Source organism: Eretmochelys imbricata, chromosome 6, assembly GCF_965152235.1.
Source record: "Eretmochelys imbricata isolate rEreImb1 chromosome 6, rEreImb1.hap1, whole genome shotgun sequence".
NCBI lineage: Eukaryota > Metazoa > Chordata > Testudines > Cheloniidae > Eretmochelys > Eretmochelys imbricata.
The window spans coordinates 108,639,582-108,664,961 of NC_135577.1; the positions used below are offsets into that span (position 1 = coordinate 108,639,582).

The 25,380-nt window shown below is 43.4% G+C and overlaps 2 protein-coding genes across 6 annotated transcripts in view; one reads left to right on the forward strand and one right to left on the reverse strand.

Annotated features, from left to right (window-relative positions):
• Positions 1–12,981, reverse strand: part of SETD3 (SET domain containing 3, actin N3(tau)-histidine methyltransferase) — a 67,742-nt gene extending 54,761 nt beyond the window's left edge. For 3 of the 4 annotated variants that reach the window (XR_013346428.1, XR_013346429.1, XM_077819350.1), the window contains exon 1: positions 12,876–12,981. The gene's annotated coding sequence lies outside the window, so the exon portion shown is untranslated. Of the gene's footprint in view, positions 1–11,742; positions 11,758–12,875 lie in introns of those variants that run through there. The other variant, XM_077819351.1, reaches the window with a different exon arrangement.
• A 422-nt stretch (positions 12,982–13,403) lies between these two features.
• The window catches only part of CCNK (cyclin K), a 31,507-nt gene continuing 19,530 nt past the window's right edge, over positions 13,404–25,380 (forward strand). Inside the window, exons 1-6 of one of the 2 annotated variants that reach the window (XM_077819352.1) lie at positions 13,404–13,513; positions 18,212–18,469; positions 19,776–19,857; positions 20,713–20,844; positions 22,224–22,329; positions 23,657–23,714. In XM_077819352.1, the coding sequence (XP_077675478.1) occupies positions 18,273–18,469; positions 19,776–19,857; positions 20,713–20,844; positions 22,224–22,329; positions 23,657–23,714 (575 nt within the window). In that variant the 5' untranslated portion in view covers positions 13,404–13,513; positions 18,212–18,272. Of the gene's footprint in view, positions 13,514–18,211; positions 18,470–19,770; positions 19,858–20,712; positions 20,845–22,223; positions 22,330–23,656; positions 23,715–25,380 lie in introns of those variants that run through there. The other variant, XM_077819353.1, reaches the window with a different exon arrangement.

Consider the following 25,380-nt stretch of genomic DNA (forward strand, 5'->3'; position numbering starts at 1 on the left):
GAATCTCTGGAGTAATATTGAATAGACATCACAATACATGTGCCTGGAACCCACAAAACTTCTTCCTTCATTATTTACACCTTGCCCAATCCCTAGACAAAACAGCTATTTTCCTAAACACTTTCAGACTCATGAGGTGAGACCATGTATTTCCTGAACACAAATACAAGATTTTAGTGTTTTATAAAAGCAGTCAATAATATCCCCTACTACTGCTCAGTTTGGTGAATCACTGCAGTTAATGGTGGATCTGGTTGGGCAAGAAACAGCATGCATTAGGTCTGGTTATTACGCCAGATAAATCTAAGTCCCTGGCCATTACCATCAAGCAGCCTCTAGGTCCAAATTAGAACAAGCTCAGTATTAACCTGTCCAGATAGGACAACAAATAGATGGCAAAGGTCAAAATCTTGGGTAGCACCACAGACATTGCTGGAGAATGCTCAAAAGATGTGAACACTTGTATAGCATGTTTCAGGCCTTTCACCAGCCTCTGTGGTACAGCATGACTTCATGCTTGCCAGAAAGCTGCGGATCTGTAGAACTACAAATATACCAACTCTGTTGTAAAGCAGTGAAACATGGGCACTGAGAAAGGCTAAAGAGCACTGGATTGATGTTTTTGATTCCCATCATCTTTGTCAGCTGCTCCACATTAAGTAGCAGGACAAGATTAGAAATGAGCATATTTTAAACTGAACCCAACCATCTTCATCAGGCCTGGTTTGATTTTGGTGGCTTTCTTAGTACAGACACATTATTAGGATGGAAGACCAACAAATTCCAAAGTGTGTTTACCATGGAATACCATTTTATGCCCAGCAATCATGTGGTCACCAAAAGCTTTGTTGGGGCAGTAAGACCACCATTGATTGACATGCTGATTGGATATACGGTTTACCTCAAACATCAAGGATGAGATCTATCCAGGTGGCACTCCATCTGCAAGGAGGCTATGTTCCTTTGTGATTTGCAATGACAACGACGATACCAGTGTAAGATTCTTCTCTACAGTACATTCTTTGAGGAATAAAAATATTGTGACAATTCCTGTCAAACATAAAGGGAAGGCTAACCACTTTTAAATCCCTCCTGGCTAGAGGAAAAAACCCTTTCACCTGTAACGGGTTAAGAAACTAAAGATAACCTCGCTGGCACATGACCAAAATGACCAATGAGGAGACGAGATAATTTCAAAGCTGGAGTGAGGGGAGAAACAAAGGTTCTCTCTGTCTGTGCGTTGCTTTTGCCAGGACCCGAGCAGGAATGTAGGTCAGAACTCCTGTAAAGGGCTAAAAAGCAATCTAGTTAGATATGCGTTAGATTCTGTTTTGTTTAAATGGCTGATAAAATAAGTTGAGCTGAATGGAATGTATATTCCTGTTTTTGTGTCTTTTTGTAACTTAAGGTTTTGCCCAGAGGGATTCTCTATGTTTTGAATCTGTTTACCTTAAGGTATTTACCATCCTGATTTTACAGAAGTGATTCTTTTACTTTTTCTTCAATTAAAATTCTTCTTTTAAGAACCTGATTGCTTTTTCATTGTTCTTAAGATCCAGGGGTTTGGGTCTGTGTTCACCTATGCAAATTGGTGAGAATTTTTATCAAGCCTTCCTCAGAAAAAGGGGTGTAGGGTTTGGGAGGATTTTGTGGGGAAAGACGTTTCCAAGCGGGCTCTTTCCCGGTTATATATTTGTTAGACGCTTGGTGGTAGCAGCAATAAAGTCCAGGGGCAAAAGGTAAAATAGTTTGTGCCTTGGGGAAGTTTTAACCTAAGCTGGTAAAAATAAACTTAGGGGGTTTTTCATGCAGGTCTCCACATCTGTACCCTAGAGTTCAGAGTGGGGAAGGAACCTTGACAATGCCACATAGGTCAATACTACAGTTTTTCTCAGTGCTGCTGTAACCAGCTCATAGACCAGGGGTGGGCAAACTTTTTGGCCCAAGGGCCACATCGGAGTTGTGCAACTATATGGAGGATCAGGTAGGGAAGGCTGTGCCTCCCCAAACAGCCTGGCTCCACCCCCTCCCACTTTCCGCCCCCCTCAGAACCCTCGACCCATCCAACCCCCCCTGCTCCTTGACCCCTGACTGCCCCCTCCCAGGACACCCCCTGCTCCCTGTCCCCTGACTGCCACGACTATATCCACACCCCCAACCCTAACCCATCCCTGGGACCCCACCCCTTGTCCAACTCCCCTTGCTCCCCATCCCCTTACCATGCCAGAGCCAGCCATGCCGCCGTGCTGCCCATGCAGTGGCACAGCTGTGGAGGAGGGGGAATAGTGGGGGAGGGACCAGGGACTAGCCTCCCTGGCTGGGAGCTCAGAGGCTGGGCAGGACAGTCCCGCGGGCCGGAGGTGGCCCGCGGGCCATAGTTTGCCCATCTCTATCATAGACAATAAAGTTCCTGTAACATGTAAACGCCCTCATAAAAGTACTCTTTTTTAGCAGAGGGCAACAGAATATCTAGTGTTCCCCCATACATCATTGTGCAAAAAAAAAAAAAAAAAAGCTAAATATGATTTAAAGATTAAATAAGGACATTTATCTAAAGTATGAGGAGAAATGTGTCAAGTGTGTACAACAGACCCCAAAACTCAGTTCATACCAAAGATATCACTACTCTGAAAAACAAGGCAAGCACTAATATAAAAACAAATGCAATTCAATAATGCCATACTAAAAATTAAATAAAAAATTAACAGTTGCTTTCCCCTTCACTCTCTATTTAATCTCAGGGTCAAATGGATAATGTTAGGAATAATATGAATGTGCTTGATAACTAATTCATGTAGGTTTGTACTATGAACTATTCTAATACACCAGCAACCCTTACTCTTAAAGTACACTATGACCCAAGTAAGGAAATCATTTTCCTCTGATGTTTTCATTAGTAGACGGAATAGGCTGTTTAAAAAGATAGCAAAAAAGCTATGCCCACGATTGTCAGTGCTTCCCAAAGTATAGGTTTCTTTCCCTTTCCACAGTAAGAGGTTTTGAGCAGACTCAACGGTAACACCATTTATTCAATGACAGAAGCCTGTACAGAGTACTTTAGGATGCTACTTCAGATATACGCTGGAAGATAATTTGCAGCAGTCGTGAATGATTTTTACCAGTCTATGCATTTGTTTCAATTTTTTTTAAACTACTTTCAACACAATGCATCAAAAATAAAACTTTTAGATCACGTTTTAGTTTTGGTAATTTAGCCAGAAAACCTCAAGTCAGATACAGCATCTGTTTTTCAAAAAGGTCCTGCGCTTTTACCCAATTTTACAGCTGGGCTGGTGACTGAGGCACAAGGACATCACATGACTTCCTTAAGCTTCAATCAATCCAGCTGTAAAATACATCTGGATTGTTTGGGAACACATTGCTCGTATGCTTCGTGTTGGAAAAATGGGAAACATGTTTCATTTAATCTAACGGCAAATATTTTTCTCCAATTCATAGGGTACCAAAGAAACCCTTCAAAATAAGTCTACACGTATTAGTTAATGGATACATATATCTTAGAAAAGGAGGGGAATGGTGACTGCCAAAAGAAAGTGTCCCTTGTGGACCAGTTAAACCTGCCCAAAAACATTCAGTTGGAAACCTATCTCCCTGAACAAGCATAAAATCATCAGACCAGCTGTGTAAGTTGTGGTTCAAAACAGGAGTGATTAACTCACTGTAAAAATACTTGGGTTGATGCATCAACCCAGTTTTTATATAATTAAGAAGTCACCTATTAGGTAACATTTGCTACCAAAAGTTCATTTGCTAATATATAAAACCACTGTAAATACATGCTACTGGTGTCTCCAAATATGAATTTGGCGATTATGAAAGATGCCAAACTGATAGCCCTGGAAACTGAAGTCCTCTGTGTGGACACAAAACACGTATAGCAGAGATAGGAGAGCTGTTTCTACAACTGCAAATTTAAGACTCATAATTCACCACTGCTCTACCTCCAGCAGTGTTAACAGCAGTGCTGGGTGTAACATAGACAGGACTTGGGCATTTTTACCACATCATCTATCTTTGTCCAGAGTCAGATAATACTAGAGACACCTGAATCCTGTCTTATACTACTGCCTTCTGGGATACTAGCACAGTGAAGTTGAAACATTGTTAAATTATAGGTCCTATGCTATAACTGTAACAATAGTATAAGCTTTCATGGCACTCCCATAGAGTGACCACCTTTAGGGGCAAGAAGTAGTTCAGTCTCCATTCTGCTGTAGCTACTGGATTCTTTCCCAAGGTTGCCAAACATGAGACGCAATTGTGCCCATTGTGGTAGTGGTATCAGTCCACTGGAAACTGAACCGAGACACTCACACTTGTTTCACACAGACCATCCAACTTTTGGTTACTATCAACCTCAAGTTTCAGAGTAACAGCCGTGTTAGTCTGTATTCGCAAAAAGGAGTACTTGTGGCACCTTAGAGACTAACCAATTTATTTGAGCATAAGCTTTCGTAGGGTAAAACCCACTTCATCGGATGCATGCAGTGGAAAATACAGTAGGAAGATATATATATACACATACACACAAAGAACATGAAACAATGGGTGTTGCCATACACACTATAATGAGAAAAGGAGTACTTGTGGCACCTTAGAGACTAACCAATTTATTTGAGCAATTTATTTGGATAAGCTATTACCAGCAGGAGAGTGAGTTTGTGTGTGTGGTTTTTGGAGGGGGGTGAGAGAACTTGGATTTGTGCAGGAAATGGCCCACCTTGATTATCATACACATTGTGAAGAGAGTGGTCACTTTGGATGGGCTATTACCAGCAGGAGAGTGAGTTTGTGGGGGGGGGGGGGTGAGAAAACCTGGATTTGTGCTGGAAATGGCCCACCTTGATTATCACTTTAGATAAGCTATTACCAGCAGGAGAGTGAGTTTGTGTGTGTGGTTTTTGGAGGGGGGTGAGAGAACTTGGATTTGTGCTGGAAATGGCCCACCTTGATTATCATGCACATTGTAGGGAGAGTGGTCACTTTGGATGGGCTATTACCAGCAGGAGAGTGAGTTTGGGGGGGGGGGGGGGGGGGGGGGAACCTGGATTTGTGCTGGAAATGGCCCAACTTGATGATCACTTTAGATAAGCTATTACCAGCAGGACAGTGGGGTGGGAGGAGGTATTGTTTCATGGTCTCTGTGTGTATATAATGTCTTCTGCAGTTTCCACGGTATGCATCCGATGAAATGAGCTGTAGCACGAAATCTCATGCTCAAATAAATTGGTTAGTCTCTAAGGTGCCACAAGTACTCCTTTTCTCATTATAGTGTGTATGGCAACACCCATTGTTTCATGTTCTGTGTGTATATATATATATATCTATATATATCTATATCTATATATCTATATATATATATCTTCCTACTGTATTTTCCACTGCATGCATCTGATGAAGTGGGTTTTAGCCCACGAAAGCTTATGCTCAAATAAATTGGTTAGTCTCTAAGGTGCCACAAGTACTCCTTTTCTTTTTTCTATCAACCTCAACTTGATATAATCCACCAACTTAGAGGTGGAAAGGCCTTATATTCATTAAGAGTTTCCTAAGTCATTAATTCCTCTGTATATTACTTTTTTAAATGGTGACCTGAAAACACACACACACAACATTTTAGTACTTTGTACAAATGCTCTGAAAATGCAAGGAAATAAATCTCAGCACGCTAGTATTTTTCATTTGTTTTTTCCTCTTTTACAGCTCCAGAATTGTATTCCTGCTTCACATAAGATTAGAACTTGGTAAGAAAAATTTTCTCCAATATCGCAGAGATTTTAGAGTTCTCTTTTTCAACTTGTGTTATAACCAATAAAATAAAAAATACAAAACTAAGCCACACGGCATAATTCAGTTAATTGAGACGTTTCCAAGGAACAGATTTAAGGCTAAATATACTTAATGGCAAGGACTACAGTTTATTAGGACGCTTAAGTGAAATGCCCTCAGGTGACTTAATGGCTATTGGGCCTGACATGCAAGACATTCTTGTGCTGGTTGTTAATTTTTTCCTCAACATATTTCTGTCCATCCTTAGTTAGGATACAAGGAGAAAGTGGCTGAAGTGCTTTACCACTGTCTGCCAGGCTGCTCCTTTCCAGTCAATTATTCTGAGCTACCATGCTGGCATCTCACATTTGTCCCTGCCACTGGACAGGTAGCAGACTCAGCCTATCTCAGAGTAAATGTGCTCCTACCCAATTCCATGGGCCTTTACAGAAATGCAACGGACTCATCCCAGCTTTGAAGCTCACCAAGTTCTTGACTTTTACTATATACCTCTGACTAAAACTTGGGGTGGGGGGGAGGGTGTGCCTGGCTCAGGAGGGCGGCCTGGGGGCGTACTGCAGGTGCTGGGTGGGGTGGGGTGGTGGTGTCATGGCCCAGGGGCGGCATCAAGGGCACGGGGGGGGGGGGGGCATGCAGGAACAGTCAGCCCCGGGGTGTTATGAGTGCTGGGGGGGGGAGGAGTGAGTCATGGCCTGGGGGGTGTTACAGGTGCTCAGAGCAGGTGCCCGGGGGAGGGCGGAGTTGTGGCCCAGGGGGGTGCCGCAGGTTCTAGCAGGCAGGCGGGCGGTGTTGGTGGGGCTGGAGCAGGCTCTCTACCCAGCTCCTAGCTCCATGCGCTGCCTCTGCTCCACCCCAAACCCTGTTTCTGCAGTTGCTGTCGCCCTTCCGGGGAGCTCCCCCCAGGTAAGCACCCCAACCCCCAGCCCCCCATCACACTCAAATTCCTGCTGCTGGGGGGCGAAGGCGAGACTGCCCCGGCAGTGGCCCATGAGCCTGGCCCAGGGGCTGCCCAAGATGCTCAGACGGCCCCCGGGCAAGTGCACTGGCTGCTACAGAAGTAATGGAAAATCACGGAATCCATGACTTCTGTGACAAACACAGAGCCTTATGAATGATGAACTAAATGTTAACTTTGTTTTAAGATGTTACTTTGGGTGTAACCCACCCCCCCCCCATCCAAATACAAGTTATTGCTTTCTCTTAAATTGCCATTTATCTGTCCCTTTGATCAAAGTGGAACCACATGGCCTTCTCTCCAAGCCTCTGTCCACAGATCAACCAACCAAGGATATGCACAAGGGCAGCACTCAGATTACTTTTAGTAGGACCCCACCAAATTCATGGCCATGAAAAATGTGTCACGGACTGTGAAATTTGCTTCTGAATTATAATATTCTAGCTCAGAATGGCATATCAAACACCAAAATAGAACAGCATTTAAAACAAACAAACGTTTTTTAAACTCTTTTCTTTATATTTAAGATAAAAGGTTGATTCTGGGGTCAAAGCCATATTTAGACTTTACTTTTCTAAGTTAGTCTTTCTGTGTAAAATTCTGGTCTTATTCTTCCTTGTGAGGAGGTACACTTTTAGGATATGATATACAGTGGTCTAGCTAAGCAGCTCCCAACAGAGATAAATCAATATGTAACTTTATCCCTTTGTAAACAGTTAGTTTCTTCCATTTTTTCCTTTTATAATTTCAAAGGTTCTCTAATATATGCTTTACAACAAAGCCTGCAAATCTCTTTTATATCCAGGTTGTAATCTTAGATCCCTTTGATCGATTGGTCCATCAGCCCTCCCAGAGAGAGAGCACTGATCACAAGTCATTTGTGGTGTTCTAGCCAGTCCTTCAGTAACCCACTGGCCAGGTTGTCAGAGGCACCGGACACCCGATCAGCATAAGGCACTGCAGCCCAGAACTCCTGAGTGATCCGCCAGCCTCAGCCTCCCAAGTAGCTGGGATTATAGGTGCACGCCACTGTGCCCAACATAATCCCAGATATTAGGACAAATGTAACTTCAGTATGTCCAGTTCTGCTGCTGTTGGAGTAAGCAGTCAAAAAGACTGTTTTAATTCAGGAAATACCACTTTCCATAGTTGAGGTAAATGACGGCAACATTTTAATAAAATTGATGCGCAAGTTCTTTTTTTGGGGGGGAGAGAAGTAGTGTTTTTAGCTGTTTTCCACTTGCCGGGGAAACATCATTTGTTTGTTACAAATAAGCAAGTGGACTTTTCAAGCCTTGTCTCCTGACAGACAATATCCTTCCCCGCCTCCCACTGAAGTTCTCTACTCAGACAATTGTACACCTAAGCCAGTGAAATATTACTCCTTATGAAAGCCATTCAAAAACACTAAACATCACCCAGTCAAATTGCTTATGTCACTTCATATCTCACTTCCTCCACTGTCCCCTTCTAAAGAGTCCCACACAAAAAACATTACCTAAGAGTTAAAATTTCTCAAATGTAATTCTTGTCAACACAATCACTTTAAAAGACACAAACCACTATTGCATAAATAACTTCGCTCTCATGTACTGCTTTTGTAGTAACCCGCACTCTGGCACTAGCGCCTGCTGCAGTTGCAAGGCAGCCACACAGAATGCTGTCCTAAAGGGAGAGCGAGAGAGAAACCATAAGAGCGCAGCTCAAGCTGGGGAGGGGGCTCAGAATCTGCCTGAAGGAACAGTTGGAAAAAGCTGTCAGAGAAGGAGAAGAATCGAGATGTTGAGCTAGCTCATGAGCTGGAGCCTGGGTAGGGGGTAAAATGATAAAATACAACAGGAGACTAAAAGTAGGGGACTCGGAACTAAGAAGGAGGAAAAAAGGAAAATATGAAAGGTTTTAGGTCAGGACAAGCGGGAGGAAAAAAAAACAGACCTGGGTACATGAGCAGATACTGTTAGAGAATGAAAGCAGAGGGAAATAAAAATCTACAGACTTACCAGAGAGCAAGTATCAAGGGAAAAACTGAAAGGAAATATAAATTGGTGAAAAAGGGAATTGATTAAAAAGCTGTGTTAGATACAAACAGATCCTGGAAGCAAAAAACGAGAAGCCCATCAACAAAGAACCTACAGCAGTGGTGGGCAACCTGCAGGCTCCACATGGCCCATGAGGGTAATCCACTGGCAGGCGGCCAGAGAGTTTGTTTACATTTGCATGGCCGCCTGCAGCTCCTGGTGGTCGCAGTCCACCGTTCCCGGCCAATGGGAGCTGCAAGAAGCAGCGCGGGCCACAGGGATGTGCTGGCCACCGTTTTCTGCAGCTCCCATTGGCCAGGAACAGTGAACTGTGGCCACTGCAGGCAGCTGTGCAAACATAAACAAACTGTCTGGCGCCCTGCCAGCGGATTACCCTGGGCCATGTGTGGCCCGCAAGCCACAGGTTGCCCACGACTGACCTAGAGTGTCTGAACAGAGAGTGACTGAACATCCATTAAAAAAAATAACAGTTCAAAGGTGCCTAATGGACAAGTGAGGGCCCTCTAAGTGAAGAAACCCTGCTTATGGATAAACTCTGTGAAAGAGGTACAGCCACAGGAACGCTGAATCTAAGAAGCACTTCAAGATGAAGAGAAGCAAAAAATAGGACAGCAAGAGTGGAGTTAGACTTATGGCCAAGGAGAAGAAAAGTTAATTCTGCTCTGAAGTGACACAGTATATTGTAATTTTTTCTGTTCTTGTTAAGAACAATGCATTTGGTACTCACTGCAAAGTGTGTACAAGTTCACAAAGGCTAATGAGTTGATAACCTATAGTTTATTATTATAAATAACCTTTGGTAATGTTCTATAGTATTTAGACTCCTGATACAATTTTGAAGTTTTCCCCTATGAAGTTCTAAAAATGTAAAGTTATCCCTTTTGTCCTGGTTTGCCTCTGTCTCTCCTAACAGTTAGCATAGCCTACCCAGGTCACCACATTTTCTTCTTCAATCTTTTATAAATAAGGATAGGTGTCATTAGTCTCTCTCTGTCTCAGTTTCTCCACCTGTAAAATGAAATTAAGTGATTTACCCAAGTTCATACAGCATGTCAGTGGTACAGTTGGCTACAGAACCCAGGCCTCTGACTCCACTCCAAGACCCAATCCACTGGATCATGTTGTCTCCCATCATTGGCCATTACAATATCGTCGTATACAGATCCTACACGCCATTATGCTAAATGCACCTTATACCCACAACAACTCCCTTTCACTTCCAAAATACAACCACTCACAATATTTATATCTCATTCATCCAAAACACACTCACATATATAACTTTAATTCAAACCTCAATTAGATTAGAATAAAAACACATCTTAATAAAATAGTTTAAACATCTATGAATGTACATGTGATACAATCATACTGTATTGTGACAGGTTTCAGAAGGGTAGCCTTGTTGTTTTCAATCATACTGTATTATAGCCAAAAATCAACACTGCCTGTGCAACCTTAATTTGGCCCCTTGTACGCATATATTGACATAGTTTTTTAACAACAGTGGGACAAGTCTACATAAGCATCTGTGTAAAGCTTAATGTTGGATTAATTGATTTAAAACCAGCTTTAAATGTACAATTCAGTGCAATCTGCACTATGGATCTGGTAGGGAAATCTCCATAACTCTAATCACATATTCTTGCACTATACAAATAGTAAACAATACTGCTAATAAAGATGCATGCATCTCGTATATGGATAGACAGTGTCTTTACATTTATTTTGTTGTTTTTAAAATAAATACAATATTTGTGAGTAGAGAAGACTTTGGGAAATTCAGATCTGCATCAAGTCTGCAGCTCAGTCCACCTTTACTTGGACATGCCAGTATTTTGATTCTACATGCTTACACTTTGGCTGAAATCCTAAAACTATCTCTGGCCCAGCTTTGACTGGCAAAAGGGTATGTTTTTCAATTGTGTTAGCTCAATCCAATTAACACAATTGAAAAGTCCTGTTAAAATGCAGACTAGCATGTCCGAAGTTGTCATGTTAAATTAACCTTACTGAGCTAACACGATTGATAAAACCCACCCTTTTTGCCCCTGAAGACATATTCTCGGTGTATTTGTAGTTTACTGAGCGGCTGTCTAGTTTTAACTAGGAGCCAGATATATGGATAATGTCTGGAACATCACATTCATCCAGACACCTATTGTAGCTTCTTTATACTATGTTGCTTTCAAAAACAAATGAAAGAGTAAAAGATATTCACTGCATAGTACAATAAAATGTAAGCATTTTGCTATTTATTTACACATTAACAAGACTGCTACTCTGAAAAGACAATACATTTCTCCATTAGGTCACCTTAGCCCTTTCCCCTTCGTTGAGAACACAGGCTTTCCCCCCCTTTGCCACTACTGAAGCCTAAGTTTAGCCATCTATCTGAAACATGGACTAAACATCACAAACTTGGGAGACGAAAAAGGGAGAGATGTGTTTATTTCACAAGTAAAATGGCACATTTGGGGAGATCAGAGCCTGCCATCTTACTGTGGAAGAGATAACAGCTGTATGAATTCATCTTTGTATTTTTTTCGAGTGGTACTTTAGTCTAAACCAATCTTCTTTGAGCAGGAAAGGAAGTTGTAGAAACAGCTTCCCCATGGCAGCAGTTTCAGCAGCACCTTCAGTACTGATTTGGGAAGGTTGCAACACACAGGCTCATAGAGAAGTAATGGAGAAGTTTCCCCAGCAGATCAATCAGTTTAACAAAGATACTTTGCTTAAATCATTCAGGGTCTTTCAGTTGCTGGGCTTAATTCTTTTCCAAAATTGAAATAAAATAAAATGCCACACAGTGGACGGGAGAAAAGAGAACAAAAGAGTGCTTAAAATGGTACAAACCAATGTTAAATTATTGATCAATGAATCTGAGCCTCCTCCTGCCCACCTGCCTATGAAGCAGGAAAGTAAACTCTCACATACCAGCAGAAACACTCCAGAGCTGGATCCAGAGAAGTAGAGGTGTGGGAGAATTATGGAAGGCAAAGAGAAAGGCGGAGCTGATTTAACCATTTTTTAAAAACGTGAACCCTATGATCATCAAAAAAGGAAGGATAACATCATGGAGAAGTCAAGTTAAGCAATTTGTTTACTTTCACTCTCCACCCTTGCTATCACTTTTTTGGAGGGAGGAGCAAGGGAAGGAAGATGAATGAGAGGAAGTGGATTTAATTGCCTCCAGTTTTCATAAAATCTCATACCTCCAAAGCATACAAAGGGGGATTAAAGCAAAACACCCACACATAGATACGAGGCAGTGAGCAGCATGTGGGTTTGGGATGTAATGTTTTTCTTTCCTCCCCTAGCAAGACAGTGGGAGTGGGAACTAGACAAGCAGCAAGTGCTGCCCATCTCGGTCAGTGTTGTCTCCTTCCAGAAACACAGTGAGTGGGAAGCAGAAGAGAAAAGGCAAAATGGGGGACAGAGCAGTGTAGTGGTTCCCATGAGAGGAGCCAGGTGGAGCGGTGGGTGAACGGGCTAAAGGTTGCAGCACCCCCAGGAGGAATCTGGGTGAGAGCAGGACAGGGATGAGAAGGGGAAGCTGCGAGCGGGTGCGGGAGAGGAACAGGCGAGAGGAGGAAGGCGGGGCGGGTGGGAAGGAGGACAGCCTGTCCCATCAAAACGGCGAGAGCGGGAGGCAGGTTTCCAGCGATCAGCGCACGAGGACGGAGTGCTGGGGCCGGGGTGCTCCCAGCAGAGGAGACGGGCGGGCGAAGCTGCTCCCGCACCGCGGGGGGAGGGAAGGTGACACGCAGGATGGGGTGAGGTCAAGGCACCCCTAGGAGAGACGGGGGCGGCAGTTGAGAGGGAGACTCACAGGGGTGGAGCAAGCTCAGAGTAGCACGGGGGGGTGGGGTGGCGAGGCCTGGGCGCTGAGCGGCTGCGTCCGAGGAAGGGGGGGGAGAGTTGCTTCCCGAGGGGCTAGCCCCTGCAGGGGATAGGTGATGTGAGGGGGCAGCGCCCCATACCCAGCCCAAGGGTGAGAGGGCTGGTGGGCGGGGAGTTGTCCCCCCCCCCCAAAGAAGACGAGGACGGAGCGGCCAGTCGGTCCCTACCTCCCGCGACGCCTCCTCCTCTTGGAAACAGCGCGGAGTCACCCACGTTTCTCTCACCGGACGCCGTCCGCTGCCCGGGGGAGGTGGCGGCCGAGCTAACCCGAGCCCCACCCTCCCAACGCCTGGCCCGCCCACTGATGCCAACCCGCTGCCGCCATTGGCTGAGCCGCACCCACACAGCGGGCCCGCCCCCAGTTTTGGCACAGCCAACGAATCCCATAGGCCGCCCCCTCGCCACCGCCCCTGTCGCTCACCCACTGGGAGGAGCGGAAACGGGGACAGGGGGCCAGGCCACTCCCGATTGGTGAGAATTCACCCTACCACTTTCGATTTCTATTGGTTGAAGTGGCCTGCAATCCTCTCGATTCTGCTACCTGATTGGTCTTCACCGACAGTACCGTGGTAGGGTGCGCACAAACCTCTTCTATTCAGCGTGTGACGGAGAAGGGGGGAAGTTAGAGCTATGCCTGTGATTCTCATTGGTCAGTGCGAACGTGGGCGCCGTGCCCTAGCGACGCTGACGCAGTGACGTACAGGAACGACTTGGTCCGATTCCCAAGATGGCGCCGCGCAGGGAGCGAAGTTGTCGTTGTCGTTAGTGGCCGCGCTGTGTTGTGGGACCATCGCGTGCTTGCTTCGTGAGTGTTTCTCGGTGGGAGTCTCTCAGAGTGGTATGGGTGGTGACGCGGGGCTCGGGGCTGGGTGAAGAGGGACTGGAATGCCGTGGTGGGGAGGACTCCTGGGTCTTGAGCCAGGGCCGGGGCGCTGAGGAGAAGGGGCGGCGATACCGGGGAGGGATGTTGTGGCCAGGCGGCTGGGGAGGGAGCGAGGCGCAAACTGAGATCCTGGCTAAAAAATGGCGGGGGTGGCTGTGGTCGGTGGCCCTGAGGCAGCGGGAGATTGGGGCGCTGGGCTGGGCGCCGGCATGGGACTGACTCGGCGCGGCTGAGAGCCTGGGGTGCGGGGGACTGTGGAGATGGGGAGGGGCTGCGTGGAAATGTGCGTCCAAACACGGCTACCGTGCCCGTCGGCCTTTGTGCGTTGTTTCTTTTACTCGGTTTGGCATCTCCCTAAATTCTCGTGCCTGAGGGAGACTGGTGTCATAAAAACCATAACATTGCCCTTCGGTTCGGTTGTGGGACTTGTGTCACACGTAGGAAAATGGCAGTCAAGACTGTATTTTGGATTAAATCAATATTCTTTGCTGGCTATGGGGCAGGAGGTAGTGTGATCTTTTCCAAGAACAGTTTCACTTTATAAACTGGTTTATGTTTGAAAGTGCTGTAAGAAGGAGAGTACTAACGAGATTGTGGTGTTTTTTATTGTTTTTTGTGATGCATAAAGAGAATCTTAAAAAGAAAATTTTTAGTTTAATATTATTAAAATATGCATTGTACTGAATTTTGTCTGTCTTGGTTTTGATGGGAAACTTCTTGAAAGAAAGGATTGAGAGTTTTACTCCTGAGGGAATGCTGCAGCAAAATATTAAAAATGCTGCACACAATATTTTAGAAAAAAGAAAAGGAGTACTTGTGGCACCTTAGAGACTAACCAGTTTATTTGAGCATGAGCTTTCGTGAGCTACAGCTCACTTCATCAAGTGAGCTGTAGCTCACGAAAGCTCATGCTCAAATAAACTGGTTAGTCTCTAAGGTGCCACAAGTACTCCTTTTCTTTTTGCGAATACAGACTAACACGGCTGTTACTCTGAAACCTGACAATATTTTAGAATTCTGCAAATTTTATTTGTCATTAAATGTGGAGGCTCCAGCATGGTAGTGGGGAGCGTAGGCCCCTGGCTCCACAGAGGTAGGAGATCCCCCTGCAGCTCTCCCCATCCACAACACGGCGGTGAGGCTGCACCTGACCCTGACACAGCACAAGGGCTGGGCCTGCTCTGGAAACACCTTGGGGTCCTGCCCCTCTGTATCAGGTATGGGCAGGCAGGCTGAGCCCGGCGGGATCAAGGTGTGGAGGGATCCAGGTGTGGAGCGAGAGCATTCTGTGTGAGGTAATCTGGGTGCAGGCAACTTAGTGGGGGATCCAGGTGCGTGGGGGTTCTGGTTGCACAGCCATTCAGGAGCGGGGTGCAGATGTAGGGGCAATGGAACTCTTAAGGGGGATCCAGGCTAAATTGCATCTAAGCGGCCATGCAGCAACTTATTAAGTGCCACGCAGGTGCTCAGGGCTGCGGCGGGGAGAGATGCCTCAACCCACCCCCCCCCCCAGCCCAGATGCTGCTACGGGAGGGAGAGAGCTGGGGAGAGTCCTCTCTCCCCGCTGTAGTCCTGGAGCAGCCTACACACCAAAATCCTCATCCCTGGCCCCACCCCTGAGCCTGCACCCCCAGTCAGAGCCCTCACCCCAACCCACTGCCCTAGTCCTGACCCCCCCATGCTTGACCCCACCCCAGAGCCCAGCTGGAGTCCTCACCCCCCCTGCATCCCAACTCTCCACCCCAGTCCTGAGCAACTTCCTACTCTCCAAGCCCAACGGGCCCCACCCCTGCCACATGAATTTTATTATGTGCACCAATATGGAGGTGATGTGTCATACATCACCTCCATATTGGTGCACATAACAAAATTCATTCCTCACATGTATTGGGAAAAGTAGAGGGAACACTGGATCCAGGTGAAGGTGGTTGGGGCTCAGAAGGGGGGGGTCTGGGTGTGGGGATCTTAGCAGGGGTGTCCACGTATTGGGGGAGTGGGAATTGGTGCGATGGGAGTCTGGGTGCAACAGGTTGGGGCTTGGTGGGGTGGGGGTCTGGGTGCAGGAGACTAGTCGGGGTGGGCCTCATTGGGGTGAGGGTTTGAGTGTGGAGGGTTCCGCAGGGGGTGGTCTGAGTGCAGGAGTGGGCATCCAGATAAAGAGGAGTGGGGCTTGGCGGGGGGATCCAGATACAGGGCTGGGACTCAGCACGGGGTGTCCAGATGCAGGGGCTAAGGCTTGGTTCTGATTACAGGGAGTAGGTCTGACCCACACCAGCCGCAATGTCCGTGATTTACCTCCCCGCTGCCTGAAATAACGTGCCCACATTGTTGGGGAGAGGCACATGACTGCTCTTGCAACTTCCCTTTGCTTCTCTGTCAGCCATTTTTCTGCAGAGAAGCAAAGAAATCTGCGGGGGACATGAAATCTGTGCGTGCGCAGTGGTGCAGAATTTCCCCAGGAGTAGAGGTTTTTTGGCCCTGGTTTGATTTAGAAATGTTGAATTTTTCCCAAAGAAAACTTTTCTATTTAGTGTGTTAGGTAACCGGTAACCATTTTATTCATGTGTATAGAAATGCTGGAATTACTTGTATACTTTAGGCACCTTTGACATAAACACATCCTAATTTTAATGTGAGATCTATTATGAGTAAATCAGTGGCTTAAAAACTCAACTCCCTCCTTGTGTGTCCCCTCCATATTTTAAAATCTCTACAAAAAAAGATGATTTTTGGCACATGACTTGAAGGTTATTATATAAAGGGTGAGGGAGGAATTCCACATATGAGGAAGTGAGGTGTAGATTCCAAAGAAGGGGCTGCAGACCCCACTTCATTTATACCAGCAGGACTCCTGTTTATGTCCATCCACTGTGGTGTTGTGCCATGGGGGAGAAACGTTTTTTCAAGTAGGTAGTTCCTAAACCATTTAGGGCCTAAAAGCTCAAAGCCAATTATGAAAAATGTGGAAATCTGTTGTTTTTATGAATAGTAGGTGATGCAGAGCAAAGGGGCTGGCATGGTTTTGAAAAGACCCTCACTGAAGTTTAGGGATGGCAGATACAGGCTGGAGAAGTGCTCACTGATTCCCTGAGACTGAGAAGTGGCAGGTCAAGCTAAGGCTAACTTAGTTTTAAGTAAGACCGTTATGCATATTGGCTTGTTGTTGTTTTAACACTTTTTTTCTGATTGTTGCATTCCTATGGATAGATAAATAGTTGATAGCATTCTTTTGGATGGATAAATAGCTCCCAAAGGGAATATATGCATGTGGCCAAACCCAGTTGGGCCTGCGGAGTAATCACAGTTAGTGATTGGGGTGTTGTTAGGCAGAGTCTCCAGGCAACAGAAGGGTGAATCTGGGATTCCATCCCAAGAACAGTGAAGACACAGGGCCTGTAATTTGAAAGAGTGTCCATGGAGAGAGAGAGAGGGAAAAGGTTCAGCTAACCCTGTAACCATGTTACCAGCATCAAATTTCACCTAGCCACATTTTTATAACACTCTCCTAATTTGTTTCATTCTGGATTAAATGTTTATTAGAAATAAATACAAAATTATATTACATACAGTTGAAACAAAAATTTTAATAGAAGAAATAGTTACATATAGAAATAGTACTAGAAATAATTAAAAATAATAGAAGCGAATCAACAGTCTGGCAGAACAGCGTGTGTGTGTGTATATATGGTGAATTCGTATAATTCTGAAATTAAAAAACGCTGGTTTGGTTAGGTTAGTGAAGAAAGCACTAGTTTTTAATGCTTACTATTTCGGTATTGAAAAATTCGGGCTGAGCCGGGCCAGCGGCTGGGACCCTGGCTGGCAGGAACTCGCTGACGAACCCCAGACCAGCAGGGGGCTGAGCCACTCAGCCCACCGCGGGTCTGGGGTTCTGTCCGCTGGCCCCGCTCAGCCCGCTGCCAGCCCCTTGCCAGCCGGAGTCCCTGCTGCTGGCTCCACTCAGCCCACTGCCAGCGTGGGTGAACAGGACCCCCAGCCGGCAGCAGGCTGAGCGGGGCCGGTGGCCGGGACCCCGGTTGGGAGAAGCCGGCTGACGGAACCCCAGACCGGCAGCGGGCTGAGCCGCCCAGCCCACTGCGGGTCTGGGGTTCTGTCCACCGGCCCCACTCAGCCTGGTGCCAGGCGGGGGTCCCGTTATGATAAAGTAAAATAAAAAATTCTGCCCCGTACTCCTTGAAACCCTTTCATGTACCATCAGGGGTATGCATACCACACTTTGGGAAACACTGCCCTAGATCAAGTGAGCAAATATAATAAGAGATTTGTAATGACTTATTTGCCCAAGTTTCCCTACTTCGACATTTACATCATTCTCTTAGTTTTGCATATGTCTACAGGCTAGGGGAAACCAGTGTAGATGAAACCTGAATTTTTCACAAGTGAAATATCTTTTCAAAACAACTTTTCAAGCCTTTTCTATGCATCATTAATCAGCAAAAAATACACAGATACATTTCCCTTCTTTCAGATCATCTTTCCACTCTACCTTGTGACATGTATAGTGTATGTGTGCGTAGCGAAAATATCACTTACGTCAGGATGAAAAATGTTGGTCTGTTGCAGTTTTACCTGATTATTTTTTATATTATTATTTTGAAGCTGCTGTCTGAAAACCCATTGCCTGAAAACTTATCAAGCAGGAACAATTCTACTTCAATAAATGAAGGAGAATAAAGAAAATTCCAGCCCTTCTGTAAATTTGGCAAACCTGGACCACACAAAACCATGTTGGTACTGGGATAAAAAAGATCTGGCACATACACCATCACAATTAGAAGGACTTGATCCAGCGACTGAGGCACGATACCGCCGAGAAGGAGCCAGATTCATATTTGATGTTGGAACACGTCTGGGACTGTATCCTTTTATGTTGATATTTTCAGGGTACGATGTAGCATCATGAATTCGAAAGTCCAGAAAAAATATACCAAGCATGGTCCTTGTGCATTTGTGTCATTAATTTGTACAGGGTAGTCTTATTTCAAAAACATCACTAATATTTTTAAATTAAACATCTTTGATGTTTAATGTTTTTCTACTTGAACATTTTCTTCTGTTAATTGAATCCTAGTTTCTGTAACAAATGAACTACTTTAACTAATGAAGTGACAACATAAAGGGAAAAGGTGGCCTGTCAGTTGTGTGGTGATTTTAGAAATTAAAAGCTCCTGGTTTTTCCCTTCAAGGCTCTGTTTAGGCATGTGTTTGAATTTACATCTTTTCTTGTCCATTTTGCCCCTCTGTATATTCTCTCCTAACTATTCCCTCTTTTTCTTCTGCTCCCAGCTTCTTCTCACCATTCCTTATACTCGGAATTACTTTCCACTTTTGTATACCAATAATCCCTTTTCTCCTTCAAGAAAAGGAGTACTTGTGGCACCTTAGAGACTAACCAATTTATTTGAGCATAAGCTTTCGTGAGCTACAGCTCACTTCACGAAAGCTTATGCTCAAATAAATTGGTTAGTCTCTAAGGTGCCACAAGTACTCCTTTTCCTTTTGCGAATACAGACTAACACGGCTGTGACTCTGAAACTTTTCTCCTTCAGTTCCTCATTAAAAATCTTATCTTCTATAGTTTTGATCTTCACTAAAGTTGGATTTAATTTCAGCTACATCAGCCCTTAACAATCACATGTTAGTGGAGAGTTAAGAGAGGCAAAATCCACTTGTCAACCACAGGGAAAGTCCTTCTCTTGGCTGTACTCCCAGTCTGAGTTGAAACAATGGTCTCAGTGATTCCACCACTTGCTTGGGTGTTGTGATCATTAAATTGCATGACTTCCACTCCAGGCCTGCCATTATTGCTGGCTTTTCCAAGCTAGGTGTGGGGCTTAAGTCATGCAGGTGGTGGTATGGACCCTCTGTACCAGGGTGAACTTTACCTTGACCCTGTAGCCATGCCTTTTACACTGTTCTAGATATCCACTGCACCTGAATTAGGTTAAAAATGCTCAGGGCAGGGACCTTGTGTTTTTTTGTAGGTTTTTTTGGTAAAACATCACACTTGCTTTCAGTACTTGAAAAACAAGTATCAGATACAGTATTAGAGAATCAGTCAGCTTATTTGTTCAAAACACGTTTTTTCTCTGACTCTGCTTCCTCTCATGTCTTATATTTTGAACTTGATTTATACTGTTTAAATCCTTATTGTGTAGCGCAGACATTATGACACTTTGGCAACTGGAATAATTTATTTTCATCGATTTTATATGTTTCATTCCTTCAAACAGTTCCCAAGATATGTAAGTATTTACAGCATTGACTTCTTAATTCCATGGTTGCTTTAAGTATGGAATATTTAAAGTAGTGGCAACTAAGGAAGGCTGATGGCCTCATTTCTTAACTAAGGTCTCATTTCTTAACTAAAGCTTCGTGTTTATGAATAATCCCCTGAAATATCTTGCCAAGGTTATAGTTTATGCATATTGTTTCTTTAAATGTTTAAGCTTTCTGTTAATATTGTGCTTTTCAGAGTTTCGGAAGTATGTCAGAAAAAGGATAATTTAGAGTATTTTAATTACATGTGATTTTTTAATTTACAATTTAATGTAGAAACAAGACCTGCTTTAAACACAAAGTATTACACAGTTCTCATATTTTCCATGCAATGAAAATTAAATGTTTTATCTTGAATATCAAGGCTTAAAATGTAGTTCTTCTGTGCTCTAGAGTAAATAAGAATTGCTGTCACAATTTTGTTATGTTAATGTCATTCCCAAGAAGCTGTAATTTGTGATTTGCAGCAGGGGCTAAGTGGTCAAAGAAAAGACAAATTACATATATAATTACGTTTTTAAACCCCCTTGTGAAGCAATGCTCTCTATGCCAAGACAAAAACCTATGGTTGTATTTCTTTAAATAAAATAAAATGCTACTTAATGGGCTGTCTTCCAAAAGGTTATATTTACTTGGAAATAGCTAAAAAAGCTAAATTGTGTGTGTAATCATTGCATGAGCTTCTAATTCTATTAACCGTTCTCTGAGAAACAGCATCTCATAACCTGATTGTTGAAACTGACACTTAAAACACAATTTGTTTTTAATATATAGATGTGGCATAGTAGATGTAGACTTTCTGACAGAATTTTCTTTGTTAGGTGACTGGAGCCTGCTGTCTCTTCCTGGCAGGGAAAGTTGAAGAAACTCCAAAAAAATGTAAAGATATAATCAAAACAGCTCGTAGCTTACTAAATGATGTACAGTTTGGACAGTTTGGTGATGACCCAAAGGTAAAATAATTTATTCATGCTTATATTATTCTTTTATTTAACTTAGCATTTTAATAGAGTTAATACTTGCGCTATATATTTCCAGACTTTATTTCTCTTCTGAGGTAAAAGGAAAGTTGGATTCTCATTTGAAAAGGCACTGTCAACTTTATTCTTCAAGTTAGATAAATAAACCTAAATTTTAATTTTCTGGTACATTACCATGTATATAGTCTAACTTGCTTAAGTGTGTTTCTGCTTTCCTGTTGCTTATAAGGTGTTTTCAGCAAAAGAGAAACTGATTGATTATACAGTGTAAACTGTGAAATTGACTACATAAAATGCTGTCAAATTCACAAAGTAAACGAACTGGAAAAAAAATTGTCAATAATTTTCTTTCAGTTGTAGTAGTTGTAGATGTTAGTTTGTAACTATAGTATATACACATTTTTCAGACAAATACAACTTATTTTTAATTAGATGCCATAACTTTAAAAGACATTATGGGAGATCTTAGTTTTTTAAATCTCACTATGTGCTGTTGTTGGTGTTACTTTTCTGAGTAATGCTGCTTATCTTTCATAGTTTATTTCACAGTTAGCTTTGCCATTGGATTTGCTGTGATAGCTTCAGTTTTCTTAGTTGTTACTCAGCTGTCACCATCAAAGGCCAAGATTTTTCAAACGTGACTAGTGAGTTTGGATGCTACATTTTTGAGGTACCTATCTTGAGGCACCTTACAGGGGCTTAGTTATCTACAGGGTGGGTGTTTTACACTTTCTGAAAAGCAGGCCTCTTTAAAGTGTCAAGATGGGGTATGCCACAATTGAGGCACCCAAAATCCCTATTCACTTTTCAGAAGCTTAGCCCAAGTGTATCTCTTGTGATATGCCATCCCATATGTAGAAAAGCGCACCCCAAATGGAGTTTTGATCTGTTTTAGACTTTTTAGGTAATGAGGTGGGAGAATGGGGGTGAGAATATGGATTCAGTTACTTCATTCACTGAAGTAAACACTTGGTAAATAACCTTAAAGGTTAAGAATATTTAAGAGAAACTAATAGATTCACGCATAATTACGTTCAGTAATAACTCATCTTGGGCAGTTAAATCTCATATTGCTAACATTTAAGGTAGGTAATTCAGCCTCTGAAAGGTCAGGACCATCAATGGTAGGAAATAACTGAAGAGAAATCTAGGAGGTGACTTGATCACAGTCTTATAAATACCTGCACAGGGAAAGATAATCTAGCAGATAAGTGCATAATAATATCCAGTGTCTGAAAGCTGAAGCTAAACAAATTCAACTGGAAATAAGGTCACATTTCAAATGAGCATCAAATGTTCATGAATAAAAGAGGGAATTATACATTTTGTGGTTACTTTGTCATATTGTCTAGGAGGAAGTGATGGTCCTGGAGAGAATCTTATTACAAACAATAAAGTTTGATTTACAAGTGGAACATCCATACCAGTTTCTTCTCAAGTATGCCAAACAACTCAAAGGTAAATATAAAGAGTTGCATTGCTGAATAATATTCAACAACTCTTAAATAGCGCACTTGGTTTATACTTCTTTAAAAACATTGATCTACTGACCCACCATCTGAGAGAAATATTAACCACATTTCCGAGAAGGAAACTTGGACAGAAGTTGTGACTTCCAAGCCGACAGAGTGGGAACTAGTAGTAGTTAGGTGTTCTGGGCTTCCAGTCCTCAGCTCGATCTCTTTAATGTCTTAAAAGAATGGTTTATGTCACTTTTTTCTCAGTGTATGACTGTTGTGTATAAATAAGGCTACGTTTTAGTCACAGGTATTTTTAGTAAAAGTCATGGACAGCTCACGGGCAGTAAACAAAAATTCACGGCCTGTGACTTGTCAATTATACAAAAAATACCTATGACTAAAACTTGGATGAGGGGCCACGTGTGCTGGGGAGGTGGCCCGGGGGGGCGCAGTGGGGGCGGAGGGCTGTCAGGGGCTCCCTACCCAGCTCCGTGTCCCTGCAGCTCCTAGGTGGTGGAGGGGCACAAATGCCAGCTGCCGCAGCTCCCGTTGGCCAGGAGCTGCAGCCAATGGGAGCTGCGGGGGTGGGGCCTGCATGCAGTGCGGAGACCCCGGCCCCCTGCTGCCTAGGAGCTGCAGGGCCATGCCAGTGGGTTTCCTCTACCCCAAGATAAGTGCACCCATGCCCTCTCCCATACACCCAGACTGCTGCTTGCCCAGGGGCTGCCTGGCTCAGGCAGCCCCTGAACCAGCACCAGTTGCTGCAGAAGTCATGGAGGTCATGGAAAGTCACAGAATCCATGAGAGACTCGTAGCCTTATGTATAAATCATTTGAATCCAGTGGCTTACGGATTTTCTTTTCCTGGCCTGATATAACTTGGAAACTTACTTGATGCTTTCCTGTCTAGGCCTACTAGCCCAGGTGAAAAGTTCTTTTCCTGCTACGTGTTCCCTCTCCAAACAATAACTATTTAACTTAAATTGCCTTAAAGTTCCCCCCAAAATCTGTCCCCTCACTTAAAAAATCACTGAATTTGTTCCCACTTACAAACCAATTCTGGATCCCCCTACCATTTTTCAAAACTCAAAAAATTCAGTGCAAAAGGCAAATGTTTTAGGGGACTTTGAGCATATGAAAACATGAGGTTAGAATGTTAACAGGTTTGCACTCATAACACATCAGTTTCAGCTGATATACCTTAAAAGATTAGAATATTACACAGATACCATTTTTCTAAAGAAGTCTTTCCATTTATAATGGTTTATAAAACTAATTTTTCTGAGCTTTTTAGTTTAGTAAACTTTTTTTGTTTGTCTCTTTCAGGTGATAAAAACAAAATTCAAAAACTGGTTCAAATGGCATGGACATTTGTAAATGACAGGTAAAAAAAAAAAAAAAAGTTTCCAGACATTTAAATATTTCAGCTAGTTACCAGCACTTAGTTTATTCTGGACCCTGACCTCTTTCCCCAGTCATGCACATTTAGGCTATATCTCTCTGTGCACATTCCAAAGACAGTTCACGTTTGTCCATGAATCATGGGCCATACCCCTGCCCTCACTCCAGAGTTTTTGCCTGAAGGGATTCCTCTTATTCCAGGATAAAATTTAGATCAGGGACTTCAGGGGGAAGCCCAGATCAGGGAATATGGTCAGTTCTTCCTTCAAATCCATACAGTGAGGCCAGAAAGGGCATAGCTAAATTCCAGAGCCTCCAATACCTATAGGAAGAGAGGTGTGACCCCAATGTCTTGGCCTGGGAAGAGGTCAGTCCCAGAAATATAGTCTTTGTGCAACATATTTTATATTCTTTATAGTGCAGTGCAGTAAATAGTTCAGATATAAGCAGTGTTTATTTGTCTCATCAGACAACACTTGGGGAAAAAAAAACCAAGCGAAATATTTGATTTTATATTGTAACCAGCTTTAGCTGAACTGAATTTGACTAAGAAAGATGATTATGTACAAAATAGCACCTTCTTAATAGATGTATAGAGCCATTTCTGCATACCTCAGAGGCTTAAATAAACGTAGTGTATTACACTTCCGTTAGCACTGTAGAACGAACACGTGAGGGAGAATGAGCAAGGTTATTTCTTGGTGCATCAACACCTCTGTGTAATTACTCTCAGATTTCTAACTAGAGTGCTTAACTTTAGACATCCAAAGAAAAGTGGTCTTGATTGTTCAAAAGCGCTAAGCACCTATGGTTCCCATTGATCTGAGTCAGACTTGTGGGTGCACAGCATCTCTGCAAATTGGTCACTTTTACTCTGGTGCTTAATTTTAGGTGTGCAAGATTCGAATTTAGGCCCAAATTCTAAGTCTTGAAAACCTGTACAACCCAAATGGAGATAATTGGTTTACATGGGTGGTGGTGGTGATGTAAATTGAAGAACAGTGCCTGGCACAGGTGTGACTACCATTTGGCTTGCATCATCTTTATTGCAGATGGTGATACATAGGAAGGAAAGAATCTAGCTTGACTTTCAGATCCCAGGTTGAATATGCAGGATGGCAGTTGGGAAACTTCTTTTTTTTCTTGTAAATTCAGAAAAATTGATAGTGTTATTGAGACAGCACTGTACTTGGAATTCAGAAAAATGCCCTTGGAAAAATTACTGGACTTGTGCAGCTTTGTTCCATACAGTCATCAATATGGATTTTAACTACAGCTACTTTGGTTAAGATTTTCACTTAGCCTTTAAGACCCTGCACTATGCTTAGTGCAGACTGAGTGGTGAGACTTCTCCCATGGGACCTTGTGAAAAACGATGCTATGCAACATCCATTAAAGGGTTTTAGAGCACAGGGTTAAGCATGCTATGTTAGCTGTAATATAAACATAGACCTAAGTGCCATGGATGTAGAAGCAACATTAAGAAAGGAAATTCTAACCCAGTTTACTCCTTGGAAGTTTTTTAAACTACCTTTTGCATTTTTAGTTTTGAAACTACTAAATGACTCTCCTCTGTGGGTACACTCTAATACTTTGTGTACTTCAGTCTTCCATAAACTAATGAGTTTTTTAACCTAATTGCTATCCGT